Here is an 18,587-nt window from a genome sequence, read left to right as displayed (position 1 = left end):
GGCAAGATTTTATTGGCTTGATCTGTTCAAAGATGCCCATACTTGGGCAAGAAAATGTCAAAAATGCGCACTATTTGCCGACAAGGAAAGGTTGGCAGCTTTACCTTTGCAACCAATCTTGGTTGATCAGTCGTTTATGAAATGGGGAATTGATTTTGTGGGCCCCATCAATCCAAGTTCTAGTGCAGGTCATAAATGGATTCTTACAACTACTGATTACTTTACATGTTGGACTGAAGCAGTGTTGCTGAGAGAGGCTAATGAATCAGCTGTATTAAATTTTTATGATGATTTAATAACAAGGTTTAGGATTCCTAATTCAATTATTTCTGATAATGCATTAGCTTTTGTGGGAGCTAGAGTGTTTGAATGGGCACTAAAGAAGGGTATATATCTCAATACCTCATCAAATTATTGCCCTCAAGGTAATGGTTTAGCGGAAAGCATGAATAAGAATCTGTTAAGGATCATTAAAAGGACACTAGAGGAATACCAACATGATTGGCATTCAAAGTTAAAATTTGCTTTATGTTTGGATAGGATCACCCCTAAACGAATCATTGGAACATCCCTTTATGTTTTGGTATATGTCAAAGAGGCTAAATTGCCTATTACTACTGAGTTTCCTTGCCTACAACATGCTAATCAGCTGATATTATTTGAAGAACAGGATCCTCTCAAGCTAACGTATGCAAAATTGTTGGAGTTAGAAGAAGAAAGGAGTTAACTGTTACGGAAAATGGAATATCAGCAGTAATAGATGAAGAAGACATTTGATAAAAAGGCAAAGGATCATCATTTTAAGGAAGGAGGTATGGTGCTGAATTGGGATGTCCTCAAAACAAGACCAAGGCAGCATGCTAAATTTGATCATTTTTGGGCAGGCCCTTTTTAGATAATTGAATGCAAAGAACACAATGCGTTTTAGCTTGCGACTCTTGAAGGAGATGTTCTACCAATCTCTGTGAACAAGATACACCTCAAGACTTGCTTTGAGGTATGATCTATCTTTTACTTGTTGTAGGATTAAGTTTCATGCTTTCAATAAATGCATCTGCATATTAGTTTAAGTTTTCCCTAAGTGCTGTCCAAGTGCATGTCAGTTTGTTTTCTTTCCTAGGATATATATATATATATATATATTTTTTTTTTCCCTTAAGTTTTTTAGTTTTGTCAAGTTGCTGGTTTGGGTTGTTTAAATATCATTTCATGCCTACCCACCTCATTCATACATATCAATGCATGGGTTGAATGCATTCACCTAATCAGCAAACACATGCATATGCATATGTCTAGTGTCATAGCCATTTCATGTCATACTGTCAGTCTCATACTCCCATACATGGCTGTCAACCCTAGCCATATGCATATAGATACGTCTACTAATTACTTGCATCCATCTAATTCATACATTGACATGCATGTTGAAGATGGATAACTATGAAAATTTTGACCTCTAAAGTTGATACTTAGGTTTGATCATGCATGTCAATCAGTCCAGAGTTTTTAGGTCTCATTAGACTCATTCGCATACATCCCAAACCCAATCAGCAACTTTAGAAGTCGTGTAAGGTCTGGTCTTGGTCCAAGGAATGCATAAAGTTCAGACTCTCATGCCCAATGGATATTAAAGGCAACTGGTCAAGTGTCTAGCAAGCAAACAATCAACAAAGGTCGCCAAAAATGTTACTCAATTTTCACGCATGATCAAATTGACTAAAGAATGCATGTTTATCAATTCTGGTGTATCACCTTATTTTTCATCATTTATGTCTTTACATTTTCAAGTTTACATCTTTATTGTTTTCCATAGAAATTTCATGACTTCATTAGCATAGGTGAGATATCAAATATATGAGATAGGAACTGGCCTAGAATTCAGAGGTTCAATCAGGTCATAGGTTACCCACAACGTATGGTTGATCCAATGTTTCTCCAAAATAGCTGAGGATTTCAGGATTTAAAGCAATTGGGGTGCAGATTTTGGAGATAACAATTATATAGGTTGAACCAGCTGGAAGAATGAAGGCTAATGGTGCAATGGGCAACAGCGGTAGCACAAACTCATTGTAAAGCGTGGCATGATAAACATTGGAAGCGGACAAGATTTCAGCTTGGACAGTTGGTGCTAAAGTACAATGGGCGTAATGAGATTAAATTTGGGAAGTTCAAGGTGAAATGGTTAGGACCCACAAAATACAAGAAGGTTGCGACAATGGAGCCATTAAGTTGTGGACTTTCGACAGGCAGGATATTGCAGATGCAGTCAACGTTCGAAATTGAAAATTTATCATTAGAGGAACGAGGGTCGTAGAGTTAATACTGGTCGCCTAGACGAAGGGAATAATTAAAAAAAATAAAAAAATAAAAAAGATGTCCCTGCGGAAACAAAGAGTCTGGTAGATACATCCCACGGACAATACCAAAGTCCGCGGAGGGAAGAATGTAACCGCATGGGCAAAGATTATCTTCAGATGTCCCTGCGGAAATAGAAACTACGCACAAAACAAACCCTCGTGGAGACTATAAGAGATCATATAAGGGGACATTGCAACACGACAGGCCGCGAAGAGCAATGGACACCACGGGGAAAAGGGAAAAGGCTGCAGAGAGCAGTGGACACAAGAGGGAAAAGTGAAAAGGCCGCAGAGAATCAGTAGATGCCACGGGGTAAGGAAGAAGGGTTGTGGAGAGCATAGGACTAGTTACGCATAGCACATGTGGAGGACATACACAACACACCGCTGATATGCATAGTAGCCATCTCTGCGAACATAAGCCAAAGCCGCAGGCAATAAAGGAACCACGTGGATAGAAGATACAGCATAAAAGCGCATTGTAGACATATCTGCATGCCAAAGCCCTAAGCCGTAGAACGAATATGCATTACAGACAAGCAGTTCACGGATTCAGAGTCACTACATAAATAAAAAGTGTCCACGGTCATTGATAAAACCAAACAATATAAATTGAACAACTAGCATCCGCTGACACTTACAGTTGGCAACCTGGTAATCTAATCGTTTTTGGCATAAGACCAAAACACGAAGTAGTTAGACGATGCATTCCACAAGCAAATGGAGACAGTGGAAGGATAAGATGAAAGCAAACAGTTCTAGCATGGACAAGACAACAAGAGTCTTGGCTTCAGGCGTTCGTGTTACCTGCCAAGGAGCCACGCCCAGTAGTAAGAAGCAAAAAATTCGTCCCAAGGTGCAACAAGCTTCCCAGAAAGAAGTCATTTCCCACCGCACAGTTTAGTTTGAGGACTTGAACGACATTGAATGTCGGCGATGGTGGCAAGAGACAGTAGACACATAGTCAAGAAGATATTCGTACAAGCTCAGGTGCATTGGGCAATTCAAATGCCCATGTTTTCCATCCTACTTTTTGAGCATGTATTGCGAATCATGATATGACAGGTATAGTTGGAGAAGTTCATTCGAATACAAAAAAACCCTATTATTGTCTCGTTCAAAGCTCATGATTTTACTAGAGTTTTTGGTATTCTAGGACATGGAGGATGCAAGGTGGCGATACAAAATCACAAGCTTCCATAGGAGCAGAAAGAACAGTGAGTTAAACTGGTTGGTCGCGGCCTCACATCTGAGGAATTTGATTTTGTAGTGAAAGGCACAAGGAGTACATGGATGAGACGAGAGTTTGTTAGGGAAGGGCTTTGGCGTTGTATCCTGGATGTCATGAAAAGTTGGCTCTTCGGATATTGCTCTACCGCAAATTGTTTTTATGAACGAAATCATGAACGGAGTAGTGTATGATTGGGTATCCCTCCCGAGAGATCGAATGGAGGAGTTTGAGTTTGCAATACCACACTTTTTACATGCCCCACCATGCCATCAGATTATTTTTGGAGGTTGCACTTCACCAGATCCTTGTCAATGTGTTGGAAGTGCTGCCGAAAGGCAAGATGCCACTGGGCGAGCCTCCCATATTTTATTGGCGACACTGAGATACAAGTGGCATGATGGATAGCCAGAAGAGGGTGATGCAGGAGTTGGGCGCCCTTGGTGACACAGATAGCGGCCAAGAGTATACCACAGAGAGTGGTGGGACTGCTTCGGAGGGAGACAACACTCTGGCTGAGGACGAGGATGACGACACCGATACGCTATCCCCACATAGGTCATTCTTTGCAGCTCTGTTACCGATGCAGTGTCCACACTTGGGACCCACCACTTATCCTACCATTCGGCCAAATGAGAGTATTGATTGTTATGACACTGCCCTCAACGATGATTGAGACCGAAGCAAAGTTGACTGTGCAGGCAATAGTGGAGAGGGAGGTAATCTTCCTAGAGATGATGGTAACAGAGATTGTAGAATTGCCATCCCAGGTAGCCTCCGTTGAGGAGAATCAAATAGCGAAAGTTGCCTAGGATCAGACTGACCCAGATGTAGTGTTTGCAGTTTCAATAGAAGATGTTAGTAGATCACCAGAGCCCCAGGTCAGGCTAGAGGTGATTGGCACAGAGGCTGTCGTCACCATTGCTTCCACCTTGTTGGCCAACCCAGTGAGGATGGCACAGTCGACACACCTAGAGGTAGAGGATGTTTGGGTGATGGACCACACTAGTATGTTTTTGCAACAATAGTTTTGACTCACTCTTGTAGACATTGGGTTCTCCATTCAGTCCCCTAGACGGGAAGAGGTTTTGGCTAGAGTACCACCCATCACAGCACCACAGGAGAGGGGGATTCCACCGTTCGAGGATGCGGCAAGAGATGAGGGGGTTGCATCGGAGGTTGAAGTTGTTGCCACAGGAGGAATGGATATACATACAAATCCATAGGTTGAGCAGGATGACGAGGATGAGGATGGGATAGACTACGGGTCGGACGTTGAGAGAACAATGGCTTACATTAAGTATCTGGAGGATGTGTTGGAGAGAGGTTGGGTACTTGGACAATATGCCATGACCAGAACACAAGAATTGCAGTTAATCCAAGCCTATATAAGGAGGAGTTGCCCGAAATGTTTCCCCTCTTGCTTTTAGGCAAGAGGGTGGCCAGTAGTAGAGACGCCAAAGATGACGGCAGACTGGGCTGCAAAACCGGAGTTGGGATCGAGCAACAACACCATGGAGAAGCTTGCACATGAGGTAGTAGTGGTGTATAAAGACACCTGCTATGCTCCGGTGTGCGGAGGTTGACAGAGTTGCAACTGAAAGGTCCAGAGAGGTATAGGTGAAGGCTTAGGAGGAGTTAGCCAATCAATTGGTTAGCCAACTGGCAGCTTGGGCAGTAGAGTGAGCAATGCTCTTGCAGGATAAGGAAAAGGCCAAAAAGGGGCTAGAGGAGGCTAAAGCATTATGTGCACAGAAGGAAGCATAGGCCATGGAGGCAATACTTTTACTAAAGGATGTTGTGGAGGTCAACACGAGGACATCGAAGGATTTGTGCATTCGCATGGATCAGGTCTACAAGCTGCGCCGGATACTGGACACTCCAGGGATGCAACCTCCCCCTTAGTCTCTGTTTTTGATGTATTTAGCTAGTTGTCCTCAATTTTGTAAGTTGTAAGTCGTCAGGAGATGATCTTTTCTTTTGGGGGGGAATGAAGTTGCCAGGTTATTGGGTAGTTAGATGGTTGGTCCATCCGAGGGAGTTAGACAATTGCGATGGTTTGCCTTGCGACCTCTCAGACACTATATGTATGCATTATTTCCTTTAATTGGGACATGTTGGGATGAAGTACATTTGTGTACGATGATCAATTAATGAATATAATATTATTGTTCCTCTTTCTATTCCCTGTCGAGTACTTTACTTCCTATATGCAACTAGTCTATGTTACCCCACAAGGGTAAACAACAGAGTCCACTTTTTGGGCACTGAAATGGTCATATCTTTGACTAATAAGTCTGATTAAGCCCTAAGATATACCGAATCGAGGGGAAAACCGAAAGCAAGAGATTGATTGTAACAAAAGACTAAAGTAAACTAAACAAGTACTCAAAAATGCAAATGAGGACTTTGTAAGCTTCAAAAATCAAGCATAGGCTAATAAAATGAAAAAAGGAAAAGGACTTGACTAAAGCCTTTAGTAAAAATATTCACCATGCGAATTGGGAACGATTGGTTGATCAATGTTGGCCAATTTAATACCGAATTATCTCAGAGATATGTGAAACTTAGTTGAAATTGGAGGGCAACAAAGGGATAAATGAATTATTTTGTAATTTCATTTTAAGATGTTAAAAACAATAAAAGGAAGTCAAGGGCGCTCATTGTGAATATGCTGTTAATTAATACTGCTATGTTATTGGATTGAATCTAAGAGTAATCCCAGTTTGATTTGAGAGCAGAAACCCTCTTGAGAATTTCAGTTTCCAATTTGTGAGATGATCCCTAGCTAGATTAGGTGTGGTTTCATTCAAGAATCACCATTGTGCAGATTGAATTTTCAGTTTGTTGCTTCCATCCGTGGTGGTTTTTGATGTTTTTAGAGAGGAAATGTTAGAGACTTGTTTTCAGTTTTGTAGAGATTTCTTGAGGCTTTGTGACGATTTTTTATTGGAGTACTTGTTGTGGAAACTTGGGTGATTGAAGAAATACCTTGGCAGGTAGTGCGATTGCACTTTTTCAGGTCCTACTATCTCGGATTGGGTTGCTATTATTGTGGATGATCCTTTTCCTTGGTTGCTGATTGGAACCAATCACCGCTGTCAATGCTAGGTGCAGGCTGTATTGATGTTAGAAAGAGCGGATTGTTATTGGGTCGCACTAGAACTAATGCTATGCTATGCACTGCTGTATGATTTTGGAATCTGTCTTTGAAGCACTAACATTGGGGGTTCAAATATTTTGTTTGAGATTGACTTGACGCCGTGCTAATATAAATGATAATTGGAGGTGGCGAAGTTGATATACAGTGTAATACACTGCTGGTCATGAGCACAACCTGCGATATGTGCTACCATTTCCTTATTTTAGACCTACACTCCTTTTTTCCTAAATCAATTAACATTGGAGTCAATTCTAATGCATCAGTAGAGAGTTTGGGAAGTACACTTTCAGTCATTGGCATTTGGACGTGATTATATGTTGCCATATGTGTTACTTGTGTATGTACATGCATGACAGTTTGATTTGATACTGCAACAACAATAGGTGTAGCAGATTTGCATCAGCTCATAACTGCTCAATCACACAAGGTATAATATTACTGTTATTGATATTATTACTATTATTGATAAGCTTAAGGGGCTTTCTAATGAAAGGTTTATAAGGCACAACACTTGCTGAAGGTTTTGCAAACAGGGTTGCAAGCAGAATGGGTTTAACCATGGAGGCAACCCCATAGTTAAGCATACTCGGACGGATTGGTACTGGATGGGTGACCTCCCTAGAAGTCCCGGGGCTTGACCTCTGTGAGCATCACCTAGATGCAATGAGCGCTAAGTGTTCTATTCATTTTCATGAGATATTGGTTCATGTGAACCAGTACTCATGAAACATGACTCAATGTCAAATGAGTTTTGACTCAAAAAACTACACAGTTGAATTTTGATAGCAGTATCACAATTACTGTTATTTCCACTTTTGGGTGAACTATCTTTAATATTTGGCACAACTTGGGGTCTGTTATTACCAGTTGTTTGAACATTTATATTGTGAAGTGGATGGTTGTACCACCAGTAAGTTCATTTTGATTTTTGTTGGTAGTTACCCCAAAGTGGTATATTGTATTCACACATTATTGGATGAATGGAAAAAGCTTCTTGTTTATTTTCAGTTGTAGGCCATTCCATTTGAAAAGTGGTTGTGCCATTCTTATTCCCATTCAAGTAGTGGATATTTTCTTTTCTGTATTGCATGCATCCCACTGAATATGTGGTTTGGCTGGCCTTCCAGCTGATACCATTCTTTCAGCACTTTTTCTTTGTAATCTGGAACGCTGCTCTCACCTTGCCGTTTATGGGACCTGGGTGATCAGAAAGTTGAAGGGAGTTGTTATACATTTCATTTCCGTTGAAAGCTAACATATTTTGGAAAACGATTGAGGGTGATTTTTACAAAACTTCAGGTTGAGTTCTGAACGGTACAACAAATACAAAATCTGCTTGAAAACAGTATAAAATGTAAATTTAAAACACTCACTGTTGGTTTTTGTTTTTGATAAGATGCTGACTCTCTTTTATCTGAATACCCATGATGAACTAGAATGCAAGAACTCTTTTCTATTTGTCATTATTAAATTCTACTTACAGGGAGCAGTCTGGCGCCTATGCTACAGTGTATGGGTATCTTATCTATTATGTTGATGTAGGGCTTGCACATTGCCTCATCTATTGGATGAGTCTTGTGCCAAACTAGATGTGGTAATTTACTTGATTTCAACGCTCAGTTGCTTCAATTTCAGCTGTCAATATTTGTACGCATTAGCATATATTGTCTCCTGGAGATTTGACTCTGGTCTCTATTTTAAAAGCCTCGATGACTAATGGCTGGCGTGCATCCCATTTTGACATGTTGACATCTATTGCATCACCTTAATCTTTGCGAAATCGGGAAGAGTTATGCAAATTAATAATTCTTTTCCTCAAGCTGAACAACATTTAGCCACAAAAGAATGGTTATTGTTAACACACAAAATTTGATGTTTCCCTCTTTGATAAATCTTTGTGATTCTTCAAATTTATCCTGCACAAATGATGTCATTGATTTCTGTACATTTAAATCATTGGAAAAGAATATTATTGCTGCTGCTCAAGGCATGATCACTATGAGATGGAGGTTAGATGTTCAAATTTGGAGGTAGGTAGGGTTTATACTTTAAAGTAATAGAACATAAATGAAAGAAAGCAGTTTCTTTGTGGATTGCTTGCAAAAGGGTGGTCCAGTCAACCACATTGGTGTCTTGGTTGACAGTAACCCAAAAAATCCTTTAACATTTACCTTAGATAAGAGGCAGGAGTTTTCTCCTATCCAATATACTTTAACTGATGTGAATTGTCCGAGTCACACAACTCTTGTTTCTTGGCAGGCTTTTGAGACGATGTCAGGGAATGTAGATGATGCTTCGTCAATACTTGATACATCAAAGGCAGAACGTTCGGTATGGCTTATGAAATGTCCTCAGGCTGTTGCTCGAGCTTGGAAAGAATATGGTGATGCAGGTCAACCGTTAGCCAAAATAACTGTTTCTGTTGATCCATTAAGAACAAATGATCACCCAGCTGATATAAAGGTTTGCCATTGAATTTCAAATAATATTGTTTTACATTTGCTTAAACATTTTCATTTCTTGCATGTATTTAATGTAGACACTTCTATTCCTCACAAAAATGCAAAGGTGTTTAGAATTTAGGTTCATATTACACCCGTTTCTATAAAAATCTTGATGACATAGTTTTTGTAGTATTCCTATTTATAGAAGTGTTGTTGCAGTTTATGGTCAGTGTCCTGGAATAAGAATAAATAGGTAGTACCTCGAGGAAAATATATTTCCAGGAATCTTCTCCTTACATTTAATATTTTGGAGGTCTTGCCCTTTTTTTGTGGATGATTTTTTTCCTTTTTCTATCAGCAGATTAAAATGTCATCACTGGCTTAAAGAAATTTTTTATTGTGAGAGTGATATAAATTTATATCCCTCTAAACATGTCACAATTTTCTGAATGAGGGTTTCCAATTTTTGTTTTTCAGTTTGTAGATCCAGCAGCACCTGCTTCTGCTAATAAAAAGGTAATACTAATAATTCATTACAAAACAATGTGCAAGTTAATTCTCATCTTCAAACCAATCCGACTACATCTGTATTAGAGGAAAATGCTTATTCAACTTTTAAAAGCCATATCTATCATATTCTGGTTGCAGGCTGAAGTGAATGAGACATCTTCTGCTAACCAAAGGAAGCCAACGCAACGCAATAAATCAGAGGTATGATTCCATTGCAGGAGATATATTTAAAGTGGCCCTGAATTACTTTTTCCATATTTGTGCATAAAATTTGTAGTGTTTTTCTCAACAGATTTTTAATAAGATACTATTGGGGGATGTGTTTCCCACCCAAACCCTGCATGCATGTGTCTTAAATTACCTTTTTCCTCTGGCAATCACCCATTGCCAAGAGTGTTGGAGACGTGTCTCAGAAACTGCCATTTGGAGTTGCTATATGGCTGGGGACATGCATGGTGTCTCTTTACTGTCCAAGGAATGTCCAGATGCTACAAATTTTGTTTTGGGAGAGATTGGTGAGGAAGAGGTGTAGCAGGAATTGGTTGGGCTCTCACTGGAAAATTCAGAATTTGATGTAGAGAGCGACTTTGAGTTAGAGGTCAATTTTGATATTGATAGCCTTGACAAGGCACTGCTCTAAGAGGTCTGGATGTTGACGGTTGTGTATTTTTATATCCATAATCTTATTGCTACGCTTGTTGGTGGACATATTGTCTTTTTAGAGCCTTGGGCCTTTTGTCATAAGGTAAACAATGAATTTGAGTGTTGTATTCCTCCTATAATTGAAACAACAAACATTGAACTTAAACTTGTAAGATTCTCCCTGTTTATAGTTTGTTTTAGCTTTGACATATCCAAAAAAAAACCTCTAGGGTTGCTGTTCTTGAAACATGTTTGACTGCTCGTGCCATGCCCATGGAACATTGGAAATGACAGTTATTTGTCCTAGATTGCTCAGTTTATTGTAAGATAATCACAATCATTGTTCTAGAAAAGGATTAAAAAGAGTTATGTAGTGTGTTCCTTAGCTACAGACAGAATATAACCTTGATGTATTGTTTGTGAACACACATCGATATCTGAAGATTGCCACTATGCATTTTGCACATACACCATTTTATTTGAGAAGCTTTATAACCTGTCATTTGATAGCTTGCCAGGCAAGTTAATTGCCCTATCAATTGAGAGCATTGCCAAATAGTAATCTTTGATGTACATTATGCTTGGCAGCTTCAGCAGTAATGCTTTTGACTCTTTGAATGCTTCCAATTCAGTTTAATGTAGATCATAGTTCGCAAACTCTGCAAGTACTCTTCGAGTTGGTGAGAACTATCTGTTTTTTTGTTTTGTAAGCTTTCACAAGTTTAACTTGAGATTTTTTATAGATATAGGAAGAACATGGGTAACAACACTGACATGGATAAAGCTTTGGGTAAAATACGTTTTTCGTCTGCATTTTCTCTTTCAAGATATTATTTTTTGTAATTGCATTTTGCAAAAAATAATGTTTTTTCGAGAAATTTCAAATTTTTACTACTATCTAAGTTTCAGAGTTTTTAGTTATTTTTTGTCAAGTCAAAAGTTCTGGGCTTGCCAAATACTACCCCAATCCAAGTATGTGAACTATGATGTTGATATTCTAAATGGTTTAGAAGCTATATTGTAATAGAGATTTTGAACCTGGTTAAACAAATTATACCTTTACTATGCAAAGTGACCTTTTGTATGGAACGGGATAAAGGAATATTGTGTGTCTGTGTGAAGAAATCTTTTATGAAAGGGAGATAAAACATTATAATTAGACATTGCTGTAATAGATTATTGTTATGAATGAATACACTGAGAATGCAATTCTATGGAAGATATTATAAACAAGTGATGCAAAGTGTCATAGTTCCTGCTTTAAATGTAGGTAAAGGTAATGGAGATTTGAAGAGGAAAAAAAGATTGAGATGAAAGACATAAAGAGGTGGATAGGGAAATAAAGATACAAATGAAGTTTTAGATTAAGAGATCTACACAGGGATAAATATGGAAAATTATTTAATGCAAATAACTAAAACTAAAATGTACCTTGAAATAAATTTTAATTAAGATTATTATAGAAAGCAATTAATCAAAACATTTTTATCTATATCTAATAATTTTGTTGCATTTAAAAAAGAATTAGTTTATAAAAATATTAAACCCTTGAATTACATAATTATACAATTAAAAAAATCTCTAAAATACCAATTTAACTTATTAATGGAATTTGATTTTAACGCTATTTATAAAAATATATTTTGCTTAAATTAATGACAAATATTCTAATTAAGTACAATTCAAAGTTTAATGAGAGTGAAAATTATATACAACTTTTATTCTCTATGAAAAAAATTCTACTGAAAAATTGCATCACTCCCACTTTAACTCTAGTATCTTATTATTTCTCCAGAGCTCATCAAAATTAATTGCGTGTTTTTAATTAAACTATCAAACTTTGTTGAACTATTTAGAAGTGTGAGATACATTGATGATGGAATATACCTATACCACTTCTTTTTCGTAAGTAAGAGGGTAGACATAATAGAGTTGTATGAAAGTGGACCCAGTGAGGCTACGTGTCTTATTAATGCTATGCATTTTACACACCTGTTTAATATCGGATAGATGGCAGGAAATAGAAGAATTGAAAGTTTAGAAGTAAATGGGGACTTTCTTTATGTGAACGTAGCACATTTTTGTTGACAAAATCAGAGCCTTGTGCCTTCCTTGTTCCAGACACATGACAAATCCAATAGCATTAACCCTTATTATTTTACTTAGAAACAGTGAAAGTTGAGATAAGATTTTGTACATTTGTTTCCAGATGCTTTCAGGTAGAGATGACTCTTTAGAGAAAACCCTGTATGTATTTCTATTCATTACAAAATACTTTTGTACAATGTTTTTTGAAATGTATGATACAGTGCTATGAAAGCTTTTGTGTTGCATTTCTCTTGTTTTAGGTCCTCCAGCATGCTTGTCATTCATACGCACTAAAATTAAATGTGAAGTGCAAATCTTCTAATACCAACATCTAATGAACCCCACAAATTGTTTGAAGTTCGCATACATAGAGTTGAAGAAAATGAACTGCATCACAAGTGGCTGCAATCTCCCCAACAGTGCAACTGGAGGAAAAGAAACAAACTGCAGAGTAATGATGTCAGTATGTTGAAAACAAGGAAGACAGGGTATAAAAATCCCTCTAGATGATACTGCGTTGTTCAAAAACTAAGAGCAGATGACAAACTTCTCTACAAGTTACTGGACTGTCAAACATAATATCAACAAAAGAAGGGACTTATAAATTGGTACGTTGATTTTACCATAATTGTACCGGCATCTGTTATAGCCCTTGATGTTGGTAGCTCCCCTGCTAGAAACCAGTTATGAAAAAGTTTATTGGGCTAAGTCTAATCAATCAAAGGTGGAAAAATATACTTGATTACTACTTTATTGCAGCATCCTTCCCTGGAAAAATGGTAATGAGGTTCTGATGTACAAAATGTGAGATGAGCTTTTTAAGCTTCAATTTATCTTATTTTCTTTGCTCGAGATGGATTAGGAACTTTCTATTTTAAGGTTTACAGCTATGTACTTTTCATTAGTATCGTTAGCTATAGCTAATTGCTAAGTGACACGATAGCAGAAACTGCCCGTATTTAAGAAATCAGATAAAATGTCTTAGGTGTTTAAAAAAGGGTGATTCCAGATACTCTACAAACCATTAAGATAGAGCTTCAATTTTTTTAGGATAAATAAATAAGCATGTAGAAAAGGGCAAAAAGTAAATAAAATAAGAAATTGTTTCAGATTGTATAAACACTGGTTGTCAGTTTGTTGCTTCCAAATAGTACTGTCCAAGAGCTGTATTAAGAAGCTCCGAAGCCATTCCAATAGAAGCTAGAATACCCGGATTTTAAGTCTAATGAAGTCTAGATTGATGCAATTTCAATTACCTATTTAATAATGCAAATGGGCGACTTATCTCACAGACTTGGTGCACAACGGTAGTTAGAAGCACTGGCAGAGACAACCTGGCCAAGAAAAAGAGAAGTGAAACAAAAATAGCAGAGACGAGGGGATTTATTGTAGCATAAAAATGAATCGCGGAGCACAATCAAAATTACCTGCTCCAGTAACCAGTAATTAGCCGAAAATATGGTTTAGCTTGAGACAGTGAAACAAAATGCAGAGACAGAGATAAATGAAAGTAAAAGAATAACAATGGTAACTGCAAAGCTACTCAGCACCTAATGTCAAAAGATATACTGAAACATCTTTTTTAATCCATTTCCATAGATGAGTCCCACACAGAATTGTCTAGTGGGTTTTAGAAACTTTCCACAAATTGCTTTCAGAAATAAGAAACTTCCAGAAATTGCTTTCGAAATCTAGAAACTTCCAGCTTTCGGAAATTAGAAACTTCCAGAAATTGCTATTGGAAAGCAATGTTACAAAGAATTATTTAATTTATTTTTATTGTTATCGCTATAATGTTCATAATTTTGTATTTTTGTCTACCAAAAAATATTTTTCTGCTTGCTATAACGAATGAAAATTAAGAAAAACTGGATTTTAAAATTATAGAAAATAAAAATTAATAAATAGTTCTAATGTTCCTGTTTAATAAAATTTAATAATTGATTCTGATTGGCTGCTTGACCAAGTCAAATTGAAAAATAGGCATCTCAACAAATACATTAGTTTACCTGCCGTAGGCAGGAACTAATAAGGCATTGTACTTGAGAATAGGCATTGGGATCCTTTTGGTTGAGATTGTGAGGTAAGTAGAGGGTATCAAATGTATGTGATGTAGTAGCATTTGCCTTCATAAGCCATCCCGTGTCACTAAACACAATATCAGGGTATGTTTCAAGTAAATATTTTGTTGGAAGGTTTTCTCTGTCAAACTATAATGTCCCCTTTTGTGAGAACTTATGAAATTTGGACAATTAACTTGCAAAATCAATTGCAAGAGACTTCTCTCCACCAAGTCTCAATTACACTATGAAAAATGATCTATGCTACCACATATAAATGTTTAGATTATGCAATTCATAAGATAAGTATGATAATATCATCGCTTTCTCTACTTTGGCAATTGGGTATATGCAAGGTGATTAGGTCTATAGATAGATAGATAGATAATGCTAAGATTATCTTGGTAATATGTATAATCTGCAAATAATAATAACTGGATTGGATATTAGATCACTGCTTTATATGATATAACTTTAGGAATTATGCAATGTTAAGACATTTCAATCTTATTGAAACCCAAACTAAGAAGATAGTGATCAATTCTCTCATACCAGGCATGGGGAGCTTGCTTAGAATCATATAGAGCCTTCTTCAATTTGTGAATGTAAGACTCCTGTCATGTATTACAAAACCTTCTGGTTGCTCAATGTAAACTTCTTCTTCAATCACTCCGCTCAAAAAAAGTGTTTTTACATACATTTAGTAAAGTGTCGAGCCCTTTTGTGCTCCAATAGCGATGATTGTTCTTATGGTAGAGTAGTGAGCAACAGGTGCGAAAGTCTCTATATAGTCTATCCGTTCTTTTTGACAAAAACCTCTAGCAACAAATCTGGCTTTATATTTCTATATACTAACATCAACAACATGTTTAATCTTAAATAACCATTTTGAAGGGACTACATATTTATATTCTGGTCTTGGAACAATATCCCAAACATCATTTTTAATGATTGACTGATATTCTTCCATCATAGTTTTTTTCCAAACTTGCTGATTAGAAGCTTCTTCAACACTGGAAGGTTCAGAGACAATAATATGGCTCATCAATGCTACATAACCTGCATACTTATGAGTCCTTTTACTTTCCTTGAATGTGCCACATGGGGTTGCAAATGGTTCAGCATCTTCCACAATGTTCTTGGCCCACAAAGGCCTCTTCTTGTTAACTGAAAAAATACTGAGACTTGCTGAAGCCACAATAGGATGTATAGGATCGGCTGAGTCATTTAAATTTGAAATCTCCCTTTGAACCTCATGGGGTGAATATGGATCAGCCATTACTGAATCTTGTGGATGCTCATCATTTTCTTTATCACTCTGAATGTTAGACTCATTGGAAATCTTTCAAGCTACACTTTCGTCAAAAGTTACATCCCTACTTAATTCAATCTATTTTTGTCTTGGAATGTAAATCCTTAAAGCTTTTGAAGAATCTCTAGAAGTTATAATGCATATTCTAGGTATAGAATATCTTATAAATTCTTATACAATTGAATTTTAGTAATTAGAAGGCTTCTATCAGCATTGTCACTCTCTATATGTCACTCGTTATTTCCCCTAGACTCTATACCTATCTCTAACCATATGACTCTTTCTCTACCCCCTATCTACCTTTCTCTATCTCACTCTCTCCTCTCTCTCCTAAGATCTCTCTCTCTCTCTCTCTCTCACACACACACACACACACAAATCCCTAACAAGGTACCATCCTCAACCTCGCTTTGGTGTTACTCCCAAACCCCCATCAAATTATAAGTCTAAGCAAGTAATAGGCCAATGTTGAATCATGATCAAAATATATCCTCTGTTGCAAGTCTCTACATGTTCGTAGTGATGGATATATAGCTTCGAGAGATATCTGTCTCCTAATTCGAAATATATAAATAATCTATTCTTTTATTAAAGTCCTCGAAGTGTTCTCAATTTGAAGGGACAAGAAATTGAAGAGTCAAGAGTCAAGACAATGTTTTATTTCATGTTGTAGGGCATGTGTTTCATACCGTGAAGGTATGTGGGGTTCTAAGTAAGAACAGTGTCCTCCTGTGAGTGCATACTTGCCAGAAGAGCAGAGATCGATACTCACTCTCTTGTGTACCTGGCTGCAAACAAAAACATCTGACTTCTCTTATTAAACATATATGTATATAATATTTTTATGCTTGCAAACGATAATGTCCAATGTTTAAATTTAATTTGTGTACATTCATTTTAATAATGTTTATTCCATATTTTTTGTGTATTTTAATCTCTCTTATATTTGAAGAATGATGAGCATTTTTATGTCATTACTTCGTTTAAAATAAAGATGCTATTGTTCTAATAATTAAAATACTTAAGTCATCATTACTAATGATATTTAATAAGATCTAGGTTAAAAGAGGAATTACACCTTGACTTAGCTTGGAGCTGCCAAATTAGGAGAAAACAGTGTGGGTTGGGTGAAGAATTAATTAGTAAACTTGGAGAAGAGATGTACAAGATTCAAATCTGCCAGGGGATCTTAAATTATAGACTACAACAACCTTCTAAAAGAGTCATTGACATCTGTATTTTCTTAGTTCAGTATTCAAGTTATGTATAAAAAAGATTTACTCTTTAATATTGAATGGTTAAAGACTAATGGCCTTATATTGTTTTGATCATTAAGAGGCCGAAGCCAAGATTAATTATTATTGTGTTGATTAATTATTATTATTTATTGAACTCGAGTGAATTCGAACCCAAGAGCTTGCAGATAAGAGGCTCACAATTTACCGTTGTGTTATAGGCTCTTGCCTATAAATACTAGTTGTCTTATTAATTAATGATATACATGGTATTATATGCATGTTTAATGTAGTCTTTCTTTTATGATTTTGGCCAAGTGTGTATTAAACAATATCGTTATATAATGAGAACTATAAAATTATTTATTAAATTGTTAGGTTTTAGACATTAGAGTAGTAGTATTTTATTATTTTGTTAATATTGTAAATCAAATTGGTGCTTTGTTTTGAAAGAGCACAATTCATACTTAATGTGTAGCTATTGAAGATGTTTGGGTATTTTCTGAAGATGTTAGTTGCTAGCTGTGGTGCTATTCAAGGTTGAATCACTGTTTCAGCTTTGCAGATGGAAGCTAGGGCTCATCAATAGAGACTTTGGATATTCCTTTGCATGATTTTTTGGCAAGAATTTAGAGACAATGGGCTTGTGTATGGATTTGATTGCAATCTATGGGTTCTTTCTTTACATTGAGCAAAACATGTCAGTATATTACCTAGTTTGGGTGTGCAAATACTCTACAATGATTCTTCCTTCATATTGGGTTAGAAGTGCAGACGAAGCTTGAGCTATAGATGGAGAGTGCCACACCGTCCTTTGTAGAAGATCAACAAGCTTGTGAAGCTATGCGGTTTCAAAAGCTCCTTGTTTGGTCAAACATTGGAGCCAAGTATAATTTATTGTGATAATCAAAGTTGTGTGAAGCTCTCTATTCTAGTGTGAGAATGTTGCCCTTGCTAAGAGGGAGTACCAGCATCAATTGTTCTTATTATGTGCTAAAATTCATCTTTGTTTGAGACGGAGAAATATGAAGTGAAAGCCCTTGAAGAAATGTTGCCCTTATAATCTGTATTTCTTTGTGAGTGAGAATATGAGGTGAAAGCTCTTGTAGAGTATATTTCCTAGTGAAAGAGAAATATGAGTTGAAAGCCCTTGTAATGCATATTTCTTCGAGATGGTGAAATATGAGATTTAAGCCCTTGAGAGATGTTGCTTTTCATGCATGGGAGTAATCATGGACGTCATGTTGAAATATTCCATGATGACATCACGTTGAGAGATTATGTGATAGGCTCTTATGCATATTCTTCTTTCCACACATGGGAGTCGCCAAGGTGGATGTCATGTTGAGAGAGATTCCATGACATCACGTCGAGTAATTCCGTGATGTGAGCTTGCTTATATGTTTCTTCTCACACATGGGAGTTGCCATGGTGGACGTCATGTTGAGTGATTACATAATGTTATCATGTTGAGAGATTTTGTGATAAAAATATTTTGCACAAATGGGTGTAACCATTGTAGTGTCATGTTGAGAGATTCCATGACAT

The 18,587-nt window shown here is 36.9% G+C and overlaps 1 protein-coding gene across 5 annotated transcripts in view; it reads left to right on the top strand.

Moving 5' to 3' along the window:
- LOC149577327 (uncharacterized) overlaps nucleotides 1-18,587 on the top strand; it is a 131,034-nt gene that overhangs the window by 50,753 nt on the left and 61,694 nt on the right. For all 5 annotated transcript variants that reach the window (XM_089823465.1, XM_089823464.1, XM_089823468.1 and 2 more), the window contains 3 exons: nucleotides 9,008-9,211; nucleotides 9,670-9,708; nucleotides 9,841-9,903. In XM_089823465.1, the coding sequence (XP_089679591.1) occupies nucleotides 9,020-9,211; nucleotides 9,670-9,708; nucleotides 9,841-9,903 (294 nt within the window). In that variant the 5' untranslated portion in view covers nucleotides 9,008-9,019. The remainder of the gene's footprint in view (nucleotides 1-9,007; nucleotides 9,212-9,669; nucleotides 9,709-9,840; nucleotides 9,904-18,587) is intronic.

This window comes from Cupressus sempervirens, chromosome 1 (assembly GCF_028749045.1).
Source record: "Cupressus sempervirens isolate cs-2001-9-10 chromosome 1, ASM2874904v1, whole genome shotgun sequence".
Taxonomy (NCBI): domain Eukaryota; kingdom Viridiplantae; phylum Streptophyta; class Pinopsida; order Cupressales; family Cupressaceae; genus Cupressus; species Cupressus sempervirens.
Note: the sequence above shows the minus strand (reverse complement) of the source record. Positions and strands in the feature narration are given on the sequence as shown.